At 40.4% G+C, this 12909-nt stretch overlaps 1 protein-coding gene across 8 annotated transcripts in view; it reads left to right on the forward strand.

Moving 5' to 3' along the window:
• The window catches only part of TENM1 (teneurin transmembrane protein 1), a 408277-nt gene that overhangs the window by 327636 nt on the left and 67732 nt on the right, over nucleotides 1-12909 (forward strand). For all 8 annotated transcript variants that reach the window (XM_053373197.1, XM_053373202.1, XM_053373199.1 and 5 more), the window contains one exon: nucleotides 4434-4588. In XM_053373197.1, coding sequence (XP_053229172.1) covers nucleotides 4434-4588 — 155 coding nt within the window. The remainder of the gene's footprint in view (nucleotides 1-4433; nucleotides 4589-12909) is intronic.

Raw genomic sequence — 12909 nt, forward strand, 5'->3', positions numbered from 1 at the left:
AGTAAAGCTAGTTTAAACTTTTGTTTATAACCCATCACATGCAGGCGTTAACTGAGTCTGTAGAGATAACGTAGAGAGCTGCCTTATGCTGGATCAGACCCTTAGTTCATCTTGTTCTGGACTATCTACTATGACAGGCAGTGCTGTTTTTTCTAGACAAAGAGGTGCTGGAACTCACCATGAACACCCCCCTCATTCTCTTATAGTGGCAATGGCACCCACCTAAGAAGTGATGGGACTGAGTTCCAGTGAGTTCCAGCTGGAAACAAAGCCCTGGTGAAAGGCACTGGGTAGCCATGGTTTCTGGCAAGAGCCTTTCCCACTTCCACCTGGAGATGCTAAGGATTGAACCTGAGACCACCTGCATGTCATGAAGCTGCCAATGTCAACATACACTATGTAGCCAAATCCAAGCACAATCAACAGACAGAACTAGAAAACATAATTAAGGGTGGGGAAACTACAGGGGAGCCCCCAAAGTAGGTCAATGATGACTTGAGCATGCTTAGTGCCAATGAAATGTTAACTGACTGCCAGAGGGCAGGAAACTAATGGGGGGGGGGGTGGAACATAGTATCCTGAATTACTACAGACTGAATGACTGCAATGCCCTCTGTGTGGGCATTGGTCCAGAAGTTGCAGCTAGTGCAAAAGGTAGCACTGGGGCAGAATATTGTCATCATGTTATGCTGCTGCTGAAAGAATTACACTGCCTACCAGTTAGCTACCAGGCTAAGTTCAAGGTACAGATACTGGTGTAAAAAGCCCTATTTGGCTTGGGACCAGGATTCCTAAAAGATCATCTAAACCATGGGTTGGCAAACTAAGGCCCGGGGGCCGGATCCGGCCCAATTGCCTTCTAAATCCGGCCCGCGGACGGTTTGGGAATCAGAGTAGAATGTGTCCTTTTATTTAAAATGCATCTCTGGGTTATTTGTGGGGCCTGCCTGGTGTTTTTACATGAGTAGAATGTGTGCTTTTATTTAAAATGCATCTCTGGGTGATTTGTGGGGCATAGGAATTCGTTCATGTCCCGTCCCCGTCCCCAAAAAAGGTCTGAGGGACAGTGGACTGGCCCCCTACTGAAAAAGTCTGCTGACCCCTGAACCTTTCTGTACTTGGCTGATTACTGACCTCTGCAGAAGAGGACCTCCTGCAGATATCATCTCATCAGGAGGTCTGTTCCATACAATGCAGGCATCAGCCTTCCAGGGCTCAGCCACACTTTCACTTGACCCATATATTTTGATTGTAGTATGTACTGATTAATTTCCCTGGGTCCAATACCTTGTTTAGTTATTCTGCGACTGTGCCTTGTGAAGATCAGATCTTACCCACTGAATTGGATCTTGTCAGATATGCAGATTTTCCTTAACTGAGCTTCAGTTCAGTGGATAAGATTGGGTTTTTGCAAGGCACAACTGCAGAACAAGATTGTTTATATTGTTAAATCACTTTGAGGTGTTTCATGGGAAGTGAAATCGATCCATCAATTAGTAAATGGGCATGACTGTCTGGCCAGAGTCTGAACAGAAATCCTCCACACTGCCAACATTTTGCTGCAGATCTCATTTGTTTTTACTACCTTTGGGCATTGAGTACTTCTAATACTCAAGAAAAAGGATTTTGAACAAAGAGTACTATCTAATAGAGCAATAATTTTAAGATCATCCTTTTCATATACTTTTGGCTATATAAAAATGGCCAGTGTAGATCTTCATATTGAGTTAATCTTACCTTACCTAAGCTCAGACAAGCCTTTATGGCTATCTCCTTTCAGACTATGCTATTGGCATGATTGATTGCCAATATCCTCAGACGCAGTATAGATGCCTTTGTGGAACTGCTGAGATAGGTTACATATTGTTTTTTCTTTGTACTTGGAACCCCACTTTAAGTTTCTGGATATCTTTTTATTGTGGTTATACTCCAAAAGGTATAAGCTAAGAGATACTGTTATCTATTGTTAGATAGTGCCTTTTGTGGCTGGGTGTGTGTGTATGTGTGTGTGTGACTTATAAGTTGTCTCCTTTTGCACGGTTGCAAAGATCCATGCAAAGGTGCTTTCAAGGATAGCTATAAATTGTCATGGCGATACCCTGATTTCATTATAATTTTATTAATCATTCAATTTTTATCGCTTGTTTTTCTTGCCCCTTGTTCCATTGTTTAACCTTTATCTTTGATTCTGCCTTTCATTTACAGTTTTATATACAATTTTATAGTATTTTCAGTATAGTTAAACAATCAATCTGTGAGTGCTTAGAAAAAGATGCTGTGATTACTAATTTTGGGCCTGCAGACCACAATAAAGGGGGGTATGTGTGTGTTTACTAAGACCCAGCATGGGTTTCTTAAAGACAAGTCATGCCAGAGGAGTGTAAAGAACACCACAAACACAGATTAAAGTAGAGCATGCACAGAGTGATTCAGAATAAAACATCAACTCAAAATACAATACAATACAAAGATATAAGGCAAATCTAGAGTTCTGTTCATACACCTATCAATTGTCACCTTAGATGGGCAATAATGGATTCTGTCATATGGTGCTATCAACTTCTTTGTCTGTGAGAAAGTTGCTTGGTAGTTACATGTCTCCCTACCTTGCTGTCATAGTCTTTTTTAATAACCATCATACCATAAACAGAATGTCATAAACATAATGTCATTTGTGCTTTTATGTGTTTTAAAGTTCCTCTGCCCTCTTTAAACACTTCTGATGTCTGATTCAATATCCTTTCATTGTCTATTTTAATGGAGTTTGGAGAAAATGATTGCCAGATCTTTTATAGATTTCCAGCCCATGAGAAGTTTATTGATCCATTCGCCATCCCCATAATGCCACTCCCCATTTCTCAATAAAATGTCAATCCATCAGTTGTTGCTTGTTATACTCCACATTTGCTTGAATCACTCCCGTGGGCACTACTGTCTTTTCTCCTATGTACATTTTTGTGTGTGATGACTTCCTCTGTTTTGATATATGAAAAATTTTCTTTGTACTCTATGCATGAGATGACAGACAAAGCAAGCCCAGTGCCCAGTTCATTTCTGCTCCTGTTACATATTTCTAGGATTCCTACTCTGTTTCCATGGTCTGAATTACTATTATCCATCAAGGAAACAAACATTGGGATTTATCTTTCTGTGGTATAATATCTATGTCAGGAACAGGGAACCCATGGTACTCCAGATATTGTTGAACTTCAATTCCTATGAACCCTAGCTAGCATGGCTGAAGGTGAGAGATTATGCGAGTTGGAGTTCAACAGGTCCTCCATCCCAGATCTTTGCCAAGGTTTGGACCTTTCTGATTTCTTACAGGCTAACACCACCTTGAATATACCACTTTTTATTGCACCCTCTGAAACATCAATCTTTAAACCAGCTCTCAGGAAGGCAGGAATCCTTTTTCACATCCTGAGTGGCTTATTATTTTTCTGCAGAACTTGTGTTCATTATTGTTTCTTTTCTTTTCTTTTTTTAAAGATATTTATTAAAATTTCCAATTTTTATACAAACAAAAAGAAAAAAGAAAAAAAGTTTAAAAACACATAAAATTCACAATACTTAGTTTTCAATGACATATTTCCCTGACCTCCTCATACCTCCCCTTCTTGTATTCCAATTCAAATTATTTATTCAGCAAATCCTTAACTCAAAGCATTACAGCTAAAAACCCCTTGATTTCTATCCAACATCATTCAACATTCATTAAATTAATTATTGTTTCTTTTCTAGCCCTCCTTTGGCCTTCCACTACATCCCTTGCTGCAGTCTCAATTGTCATTCCAATTTTTTGCATTATGGAAGGGGGGCTTCCTTCAGTTTTGAAGTGTCCTCCATATACTTTTTACTGTGAAGTACACATCCACATTTTTTTGTCTGTTTGTGCATCGTTAACCCAATCTGTGCAATGCAATCCCATGCATGTTTGCTCAGAACTTAAATGAAAGTGTGCAGAGCAAATATGGGGAACCAATGGCTATCTAGATGGTGCTGGTTTTCATAAACCTCATTGCTTTCAGCTATTTTTCCCCCACGGTTTCTTCATTCTTTATGAGAGTAAAGCATGTTCACAAAAGCGCAGAATAATCACTGTGCTTTCAGAGGGGTTTTTTCCAGATGGTTTCATGAATTTGAACACACATAAAAAGACAAATAAAATGGGGGGGATATTATCAAATCAAACCAGAAAAAGCCACTAGAATGAAACAAAGCCAGCATTTATAGCAGAACTGGGTAAACCTATGCTCTCCAGGTGTTTTTTGTTGAACCACATCTCCCATAATCCCTGGCCGTTGGCCATATTGGCTGGGGCTAATGAGAGTCCAACAGCAGCTGGAGAGCCACTGGCTCCCCGACCACTGATTTATAGTTCTGGTCCCTGGTAGTTTTCCTGCTTAATCTCCTTTCCTCTTCCCCAATAGGTATTACTGTAGATAAGCACGGCTTCATCTACTTTGTTGATGGCACCATGATTCGGAAGATTGATGGAAATGATGTGATCACAACGTTAATAGGCTCAAATGGTCTCACGTCAACCCAGCCACTGAGCTGTGATGCTGGAATGGACATCACTCAGGTAGACACTAATCGTTTTTATATGTTGCAGCTGTTCCACATGGAAACAAATTTCCTTTGGTCTGCTGAAATTACATGTGTTAAGGACAGCATTTGAATAAGCATGGTGGTTTTAATCAACTTTCTCTAGGTTGTGCAGCAGCAGCCTGTAAAACTTACTTTGAAATCATCAGTATAATGGAATTGTGGGCTCATCCAACCTTCTGCCTGTCTTGCCGCTTTCCCCTGAGAAAACTCAATCTTTACTGCTGAATCGCAGCAAATGTCAATTGGGTTTTCCATGGATTGACATATGTTCCGATTCAGTGCTAAAGAGTTTGTTTCCCCAAGGAAAGCAGTGGGGCAAATGGAAAACTACTTAGACCCATGCTTTCTAGGCACAGGGCAAGCGGGGCAAGTGTGGACAAAACCTAAGCTGAGCAAATAAGATTTTGCTTTTGTATGTGTCTGCAATTGTTTATGTGTTTATTTACTTATGGCTCATAGAATACAATGTTGTGTTAAAAATGCTGTATTTGCAAAAATCTGTTTCAAGATTGCCTCTAGTGTGACACTGCTATCCGCTGTCTCAGAACATCTGGCATGCACACATAGAGATAATATTCTTAATGAAGGATACTGCCTTGCTATTAGATGGAGGGAAATAACTCTTAAATCTCAAGAGTTGTAGCCCTTTGGAGCTGTTCATTTCCTCTTAGGCTTTGAGAGATCCAAAATGCATCCACCTCCCCCCCCCCCCCCCGTTTATGTTTAAAAACCAAATAAACTCAGGCGCACTAAACAGCCTCTTAATAAATGAAACTTTATAGAAACATTACAGAAAGCATAATGGTCAGTCAGCTGTTGCCATTGAATAAAAGGAATGGCTAGAGCCGTGCTATTGCATGGTAGCTATGAAGTATTTAAACTAGCAAAGTTAATGAGACCCTCGTGTGGCATTAAAATGGCCTTTTTATTTTAAGACAAATAGTCAGCTCAGGTTTGCAGCCCAGCTAACTGTGCCGAAAAGCCAAACTAAACGTTACAGCGGCAGCCCACACTTTGGAACGCAGTTTACGCCCAGCAGCTATAAATTGGCAGGGAAGGGAGCGGGATCCAAGCAGAGAAAGAAGAGGTAGGAGTATAGGGAACTGCCTTAAAGCAAGTCAAGCCATTATTTATTAATTATTTCAACTTGCAATTAATTCCAGATGGCTGCAGCTCCAACACTAAAAGCCCAGTTTTTAGGACAAATTAAGCACATCAATAGGGTAAGCAGTTATTTCAGGAGTGACACATATAAGGAGTGCAGTTGCTGGGCAAGGACATGTGGAGTGAGGTGGTCCTTTAGGTAATCTGGTCCCAGCTTGCTATGGGCTTTAAATGCTAAAAATAAGACATTGAACAGCACCCAGGAGCATCATGGCAGGCAGTGCAGCCCCCTCGACTTAGTCCATCTAGTACCTTTACCTTATATTTTTAGCATGGTTACACCGAGGATGGGGCACCTCCAACCATTGGGCCAAAATAGGCCCACCAGGAGTCTTAATTGGGCCCACAAGACTTCTTTCCTCAGCCAAAACAATCTGCCTACACCGTTTTTGTAGGCCAAATTAGGATTCCTAGTGGGCTTAATTTGTGTGTGGCAGTAAAGCTACAGCTGCAAAGGAAAAATCAGAAGCCTTAGAACACACTCCCAGTTATTGTTGTGCAAGCGAGACTTACTTTTGGCACCTTTTATATTTGGCACCAGATGCAAGTCCCCCTGGTATTGGTTCCACTCAGGAGCTCCTGAGCTGAGCTGCTGAGTAGCTGGTCTCTGTTGAAAGCAATGCTTTCATTTAAATTCAGCGCTGACTGCAAGCCCATCTTTTGGCAGGGGTATTTGCCGTCATGGCTTGAATACAACACTTAATGCTTGCACCTGACGCTTCCTTTGACGTTGAATCACTGACATCATAAGCAGCTTGAAATGTTAAAATGTTCCATCTCATTTGACATGGGCTGAATTTAAACCAGTTCACAATGGCGTAGTGCCAGATTTTGAAGTGCAGGGAGCTCATCAGGATAGTCCCTGGAGATTATGATGATTAAGATTTCTTACCCGCATTTCATCCCAGGGAGAGGTACAACAATTAAAAAATGAGATATTAAAATTAGATAAAACGAATTACAATCTGAAGGAATGGCTAGACAAAATATGGGACATAGAAAGAACTGTAGAGGGGCAAGGGCCTTCAGTCTCAGCAACTGATCCATGGGACAAGGGTCCCTGTACTTATTAGGCCTGACACACTGCCAAGCTTGTGCAGATCCTGTTTTTGCTGAAAAAAAGAGTTAACTCCAACATGCACAATGTGATTCACTGCTGGCTTGCTCCTGTCAATAGAGCTCAAGCTCTGTTATTTCCAGCAATGACCCAGATGGCCTTATAAAGTGGGCATTTGCAAATTCCAACACACACCAATTCAGCAACTACCAACTAGTGAAAGAAGAGAACATGGGCCATACTAGTTACTGTAATGACTTTCTTTATTGTGTGTGAAACATATCTTGATGCTTTGTGCTTCATTGGCAGACATAACAAAGGTTCCGGGGTGGGGGATTCTTTTCTGACAGACCCCACCCCCATAGTGCAGTTTCCAAGCCATTCACTGCCCTGGTTGCCTCTAGTGGGTCAACGTCCTTCTTGAAATGGAATGCCCAGTATTGGACAAAGCGCTTCCACTGTGGCCTACTAGCACAGAACAGAATTGAATAGTTGCTTCATAAGGTCTGGTAACAGGGCCTTTTTTCAGCAGGAACTTGAAAAATAGAACTGTTTGGAGATGATGTTTCTGATAATATAGCTTAAGAATGTGTTCACTTTTTAAATAGTCACAGCACACTACTGATTCATGTTCAGCTTTCTATCCTCTGGGACACCTATATCCTTTTCCACATGAACTGCGTTTTTAATGGAGACTTTTGCCTTGGCATTAGTCCAGCAGGTGCTAGTTGTTGTCATAACTTTTCAAACTTACTGAAGCAACTTTAATTGCTATGGAATGCATGCAATCAGACTCACATTTTGCTTGTGTATGATTTAAAAATATCTGACATGCTGATGTACGAGAAGAAAAGTTTAATCAGTGTTAATTTGCAATCCAGTCAAATTATTCTGTCACCCAGTGGGAAGCTCTGATCAAAGAGGTGTGTGGCCTAGGCTACAGGTTGTTTGGAAATGGAAACATTCAACAGATTTTTGTTCTTTTATAGCTTGGATGGGGAACCTGTGGCTCTCCCAGGGTTGCTAGACAACAACACCGTCATCCCTGATCACTGGTCATGCTGGCTCGGGCAAATGGGAGATGGGAGTCTAGCAACATCTGGAGGACCACAGCTTTCCCATCTGTAATTTATTGTTCTGATCTCTGTTACTTTCCCCAAGAGAACCAGACTCTTACCTGCCTGTCAAATAAATTGATTCATTTCTGCACTAAATAATGAGCTGCTGATAAACTGTTAGCCTTGCTCCATCTTTAATGTTCATGTTATAATGTTTAGTGTGTACCCTTCAACTAAGAACATTGGTTTTAAACAAATTGTCAGAAGAATATTTTTCATTTCCATTTGCTTCCCCTGCTGGGTCCCACCTCCCTCTTCCCTTCCACAAAGCCCTGGCAATTTCAAATGCTCCTTAAGCTCTTACATTTGACTTGCAAACAATTATTGCAGTTTTTTTATCTGGTGCTGTTACAAAACAATCAGTTTTAGGACAAGGATATTTATTTATTTATAAATAAAATTGTCTTTTTTCAGAGAGCAGGCTCGAGCCGCCATAAAGTCTAATAGCTTCACTATGGCATAGGTTTCCGTGATAGAGAATGATTAAAAAAGCAGGATTAATTTTTTTTTAATCACAGCAACAATTTTGCCCACCCACCATCCCAAAATCTATTGACATTTTTTTCCTCCTGGAAGGAAAATTATTTAACACATGACATTTGTGTCAATAAAGAATAAAACTTAGTAGAGGATTTATCCTGATGGAGCAGTGAAGCAGATCTTATCACCCAATCCTTTAGGTATCCCTAGCTGTGACACAGTTTGTAATCAATTGCAAAAGATAAACCTGTATCCTCTGCGTCTCAAGCAACAAGCGCAGTGAGCTCAGCTTCCTAAGTTGCATTTCCTTGCTGTCCTTCCACCAGCAGGTGAAGAATTTTGTATTCTAGCAGGCTTTTTTTAAAAGCAGAGGGCCCTTAATAGTGTTTTGTGTTTTTAAAAACTATCTGCATTTTAATAGATATGTTTTTATATTGCACTAATTCGATAGATAGTTTGATTGTTATTTTTATATGGCTTTAGCTAGGTGTGTTTTAGCTGTAATTTTTGTGCGCTGCCTTAGGTCCTGGTTCTGGGGGAAAGGTGGAATAGAAATAAACTAAAATTTCCGTTTCTTGAATAAGTTTGCAGGCAGATGAAAGCCACCTAAAGGTGAGCCAATGCCACTACCTGCCTGGCAGGTCAAATGTTATTTGGATTCCACACATATAAACCATTCCCAGTGTTAAGTTGTGGGAGAACATATCAGACGACACAGCGATTCTTCCAAAGCAGCTCTTTATTTGTAAGCTGGAACAGAACTCCCTGAGGAGCTCAGTCAGCCTGCTTATATAGAGCTCCAGAACAATGTAACTGTTGCCATTTTCTAAAACTATCCAATCACTGAACGTCACTTTCGATCCTTCATTTGCATACAAACTATCCAATCACTGAACATCACTTTCGATCCTTCATTTGCATAACTATCTACAGTATCCCCCTGCTGGCCCAGGGTGAGAACTTCAGTACATAACACCAAGTAATGCCCCCTTCCCATTCTCCTTCTACCCAACCAGTATATTCGGGTACATTTACATTAATAGTAAGGTGGGGGTTCATTGATAGAGGTACCCCTACATTAGGGAAGCCTCGAGTGTGTTCAGAGCATGTTGTACATAGGTTGTACATAGGTTATATACATATTTTGACAGCTGGGTGGGGCCACCCAGCTGTCAATCAGCTGATCTCACTATGGTGTCAAGTGGCAAGGCAAGCTGTGCTTTGAGTGTCAAGCCCCAGTTTTGGTAGATATCAGCTGCACTACTAATTGTTGCTTGCATCAAGCCCCTACAAAGGAAGATGTGCATAGACATTTTTCCTTTGCAGGAGTCGCTCAAGTGTTGCCAGCTTGAATTCAGGTCAGCATTGCAAAGGATCTAGTCTACAAGGTCTTGCTATAATTACAGATTTTTTACCATGCAGTGCAACAGAAGAAATCACCAAAGTCAAGAGACGTTGTGTGTGTTTATTACTGAAAGGAAGAAGCAGGAATGCATTTGGGAGTACATTCCCAATTCTTCATTTTAGCCAAGGCTTGAAGGTTCCTGTACCTGATGTTAAATATGAACTCAGGTGCAGGAAAAGTAAGTGTGTTTTGCCCCAAACTGCCTGGCAGGCTAGCCTCTGGAGTTCCCAGAAGGTTGAGGTTTCCTACTTCTTCATTAAATGTTGTTAGGAAAAGGATGACTTTTTTCAGCCAGAACTTGCCGGAACTCAGTTCCAGCATCTCTCGGGTGAACCATTCTAAGAGAACAAGGGAAGAATTTGTGGTGAGTTGCGGCACCTCTTTTTCTATAAAAATGGCATTGGGGAGGACAGTACATGAGGCTGTTATTTTTAGTGACAACCACACATCTGGAGTAATGTTTCCTTCTAGACTTCACTGTGGCAATGGAGACGAGCCACAGCTCTACACTAAAGTGGATGCTCTGTATACAAAAAAATAAATAAAAATCCCAGGTTCAATCCCAGGCCTCTCTAGGCAGGGTTTCAGAAAGGCTCCTGCCTGTAACCGTGGAGTGCTACTGTAAGTCACTGTTGTCAGTAGAGCAATTGTTCTGACCTGGTATATGACAGTTCCCAATGCTCCGTTGAATTTGCAGTCTTAGTTCTTTGCCCCAACCTAAAAGCTCACTTGCCAGCACAGCTTTTATTATCAGACCATTAGTGTAATAATCAACAGAAATCATTTTCATGGTTGTCTAAATAAAGGGTCGCCATTGTAAGAGAGCAGGAAATAAAGCTGGAACACGGTTCCTAAAATGGGAACATGCTACACCAGTTGCTGATCGATTCCTCTAAGGCCATTTTCAAAAAACAAACAAACACATGCTACTGTTGTTCAAGCCTTCCAATTGCTTTATGGTAAGCCAAGGGGAGGTTTTAAGCTCTCCATATGCTGCCAGAACAAAACTTACAGTGCTAAAAACTTTCAAAAGGCTGTTTTGTTCAGGGGGAAGAGGGGGAACTCAGTGCTCCCATCCTTAATTATTTCTACATCTGAAAACATTCCTTGCTTTTATGTATGGGTCTGAATTATGGGTGCTTGTGATTGATTGATTGATTGATTTCTGTACCACTTAATATATTAAAAAATATTGTGAAGTGGTGTGCAGAAAACTGAAGCAGCAGACAACTTAAACAAAATATTACAAAAAATACACAGTTACATATAAAAAATGTTGCATTGACACAGTGTTACTAATATATATAAATAAATATCAGTTCATTTTCCTTCTGACACATCCCCCCTTTCAGCCTCTGAGTTCTCACCCAGGGTTCAAACACACTCTCAGTTTACACACAAAAGTCTCACAACAAGAAGAATTCGTGCAAACAGCAGACATCACCCTAGTCTGCCACTCTAGACTTGCTTTTTATCATAATTTATTTAATCTGTGTAAAATATGTAGGTGACAGCTACCTGGGGAAATTTGTTATTAGCTTTTGTGTTGCCAGGCTTATGAACCTCCTAGGAAGAAATAGTTGTTCCCACTTATTGCTATATTAGTAGAAGAAACTGACCTAGGTAAACTCACTACTTAAACTCTTCAGGTAATTAAAAACTGTGATTTTGTTTTTCACTCGTATTGATCTGTCTCATGTAGTACTGTACTGAAAATCCACCCACTCACCTCAGGTTGTTGTTGTTTTACAATTCTGCATTAATTAATGATAAAAGATATTGTATTTGAATCTTACTAAAGAGACAGAGAGATGTGTGAAATTATTGTGGGTGGAGTGCAGAGTTTATGCCATGGTTATTTACTTTTGAGGTAGCTGTGGATATTTGTGAGTGTCCTTTCTTGATTCTACAAATTATTTCACCGGTGGGTCTGCAGTCTTTAGAATTCCTGCATTCCCACACTTCAACTAAAAGCCAGGGGGAGACATCGTGAGGTGACCTCTCCCATGGAGCTATCTTCAGAGCAGGAAGCGTGGATAGCTGGGAAGGCTGCAGAGTGCTGAAGAAATATTAGCCAGAAAGAAAAATGGAAATATCACCTTTGACCACCTCTCAACAGGGATGTGAGCTCAAAAGCCCACACCCACTGAAATTCTAAAGAACTTCTCGAGTGATGTGAGGATGAGACAGATAAATGTAAGCTTTTTTACAGAGTTAAAAGGGGGGGAGCCTTTAAAAATTGGAGGACAGATTTCAGCACAGCAGAAGTCTCACAGATTTAAGCACCAAGGAGACATCAGGAATCTTGTTCAAACAATTTGCATAATAGTAATTGATATCATGTGCTTCTGCCTGCCTTCGCCTTCCTGATTTGCCTGGAGAGTCTTAATGGTAGTATGAGCACTTTTATGATACCATATTCATTTCTTTATAATATTTCTCCATTGCTTTTTTAAAAAAATGAGTTAATCCTATGTAAAAGAAAGTTTACTTTGGGGAAGAAGTACTTAGCTTAGTTGACATTTTGCCTGGAAAAAATATTGACTGTGCATCAGCCAGTTTCCCCCCTTCCTCTTATCTCCAGTTGATCTTATGGAATAAATTATCATAATGTGTGCTGCAATAGATCCTTGTTTGTTGTTAATGTGATGCCAAGAAAATACATTGTGTTTGTTGCCTCCTGACATTATAATTAAACATAGATTTGGCCTTTTTTATTTTGTTTTGCTTCTAGAGTAAGGATTTAGAGCAAGGATTATTGTTTCTTCATTGAGCAAATAACCAAGGGATGGGGAATTTGAGGCCTTCTGTGTGTTGTTCGACTCCCACTCCCATCAGCCCCAGCTAGCATAGCCAATGATGATGGCAATTGGAATCCAGCAACATAGAAAGGGCCATTGGTGCCACATCCATGAGTTAACCATATATTTTTCATTGGTTATATGAACATCATGAATAAAATTAGCCTGGAGTTGCTGAATGTATGCTGAACATTTTTTTTGCATATGTTAATGTCTTCTATTAGAGGCAGAGCATATTTCATCCATTTGACCTTGTCCATTCAGACTGTG

The sequence above is a fragment of the Podarcis raffonei genome, chromosome Z, assembly GCF_027172205.1.
Source record: "Podarcis raffonei isolate rPodRaf1 chromosome Z, rPodRaf1.pri, whole genome shotgun sequence".
NCBI lineage: Eukaryota > Metazoa > Chordata > Lepidosauria > Squamata > Lacertidae > Podarcis > Podarcis raffonei.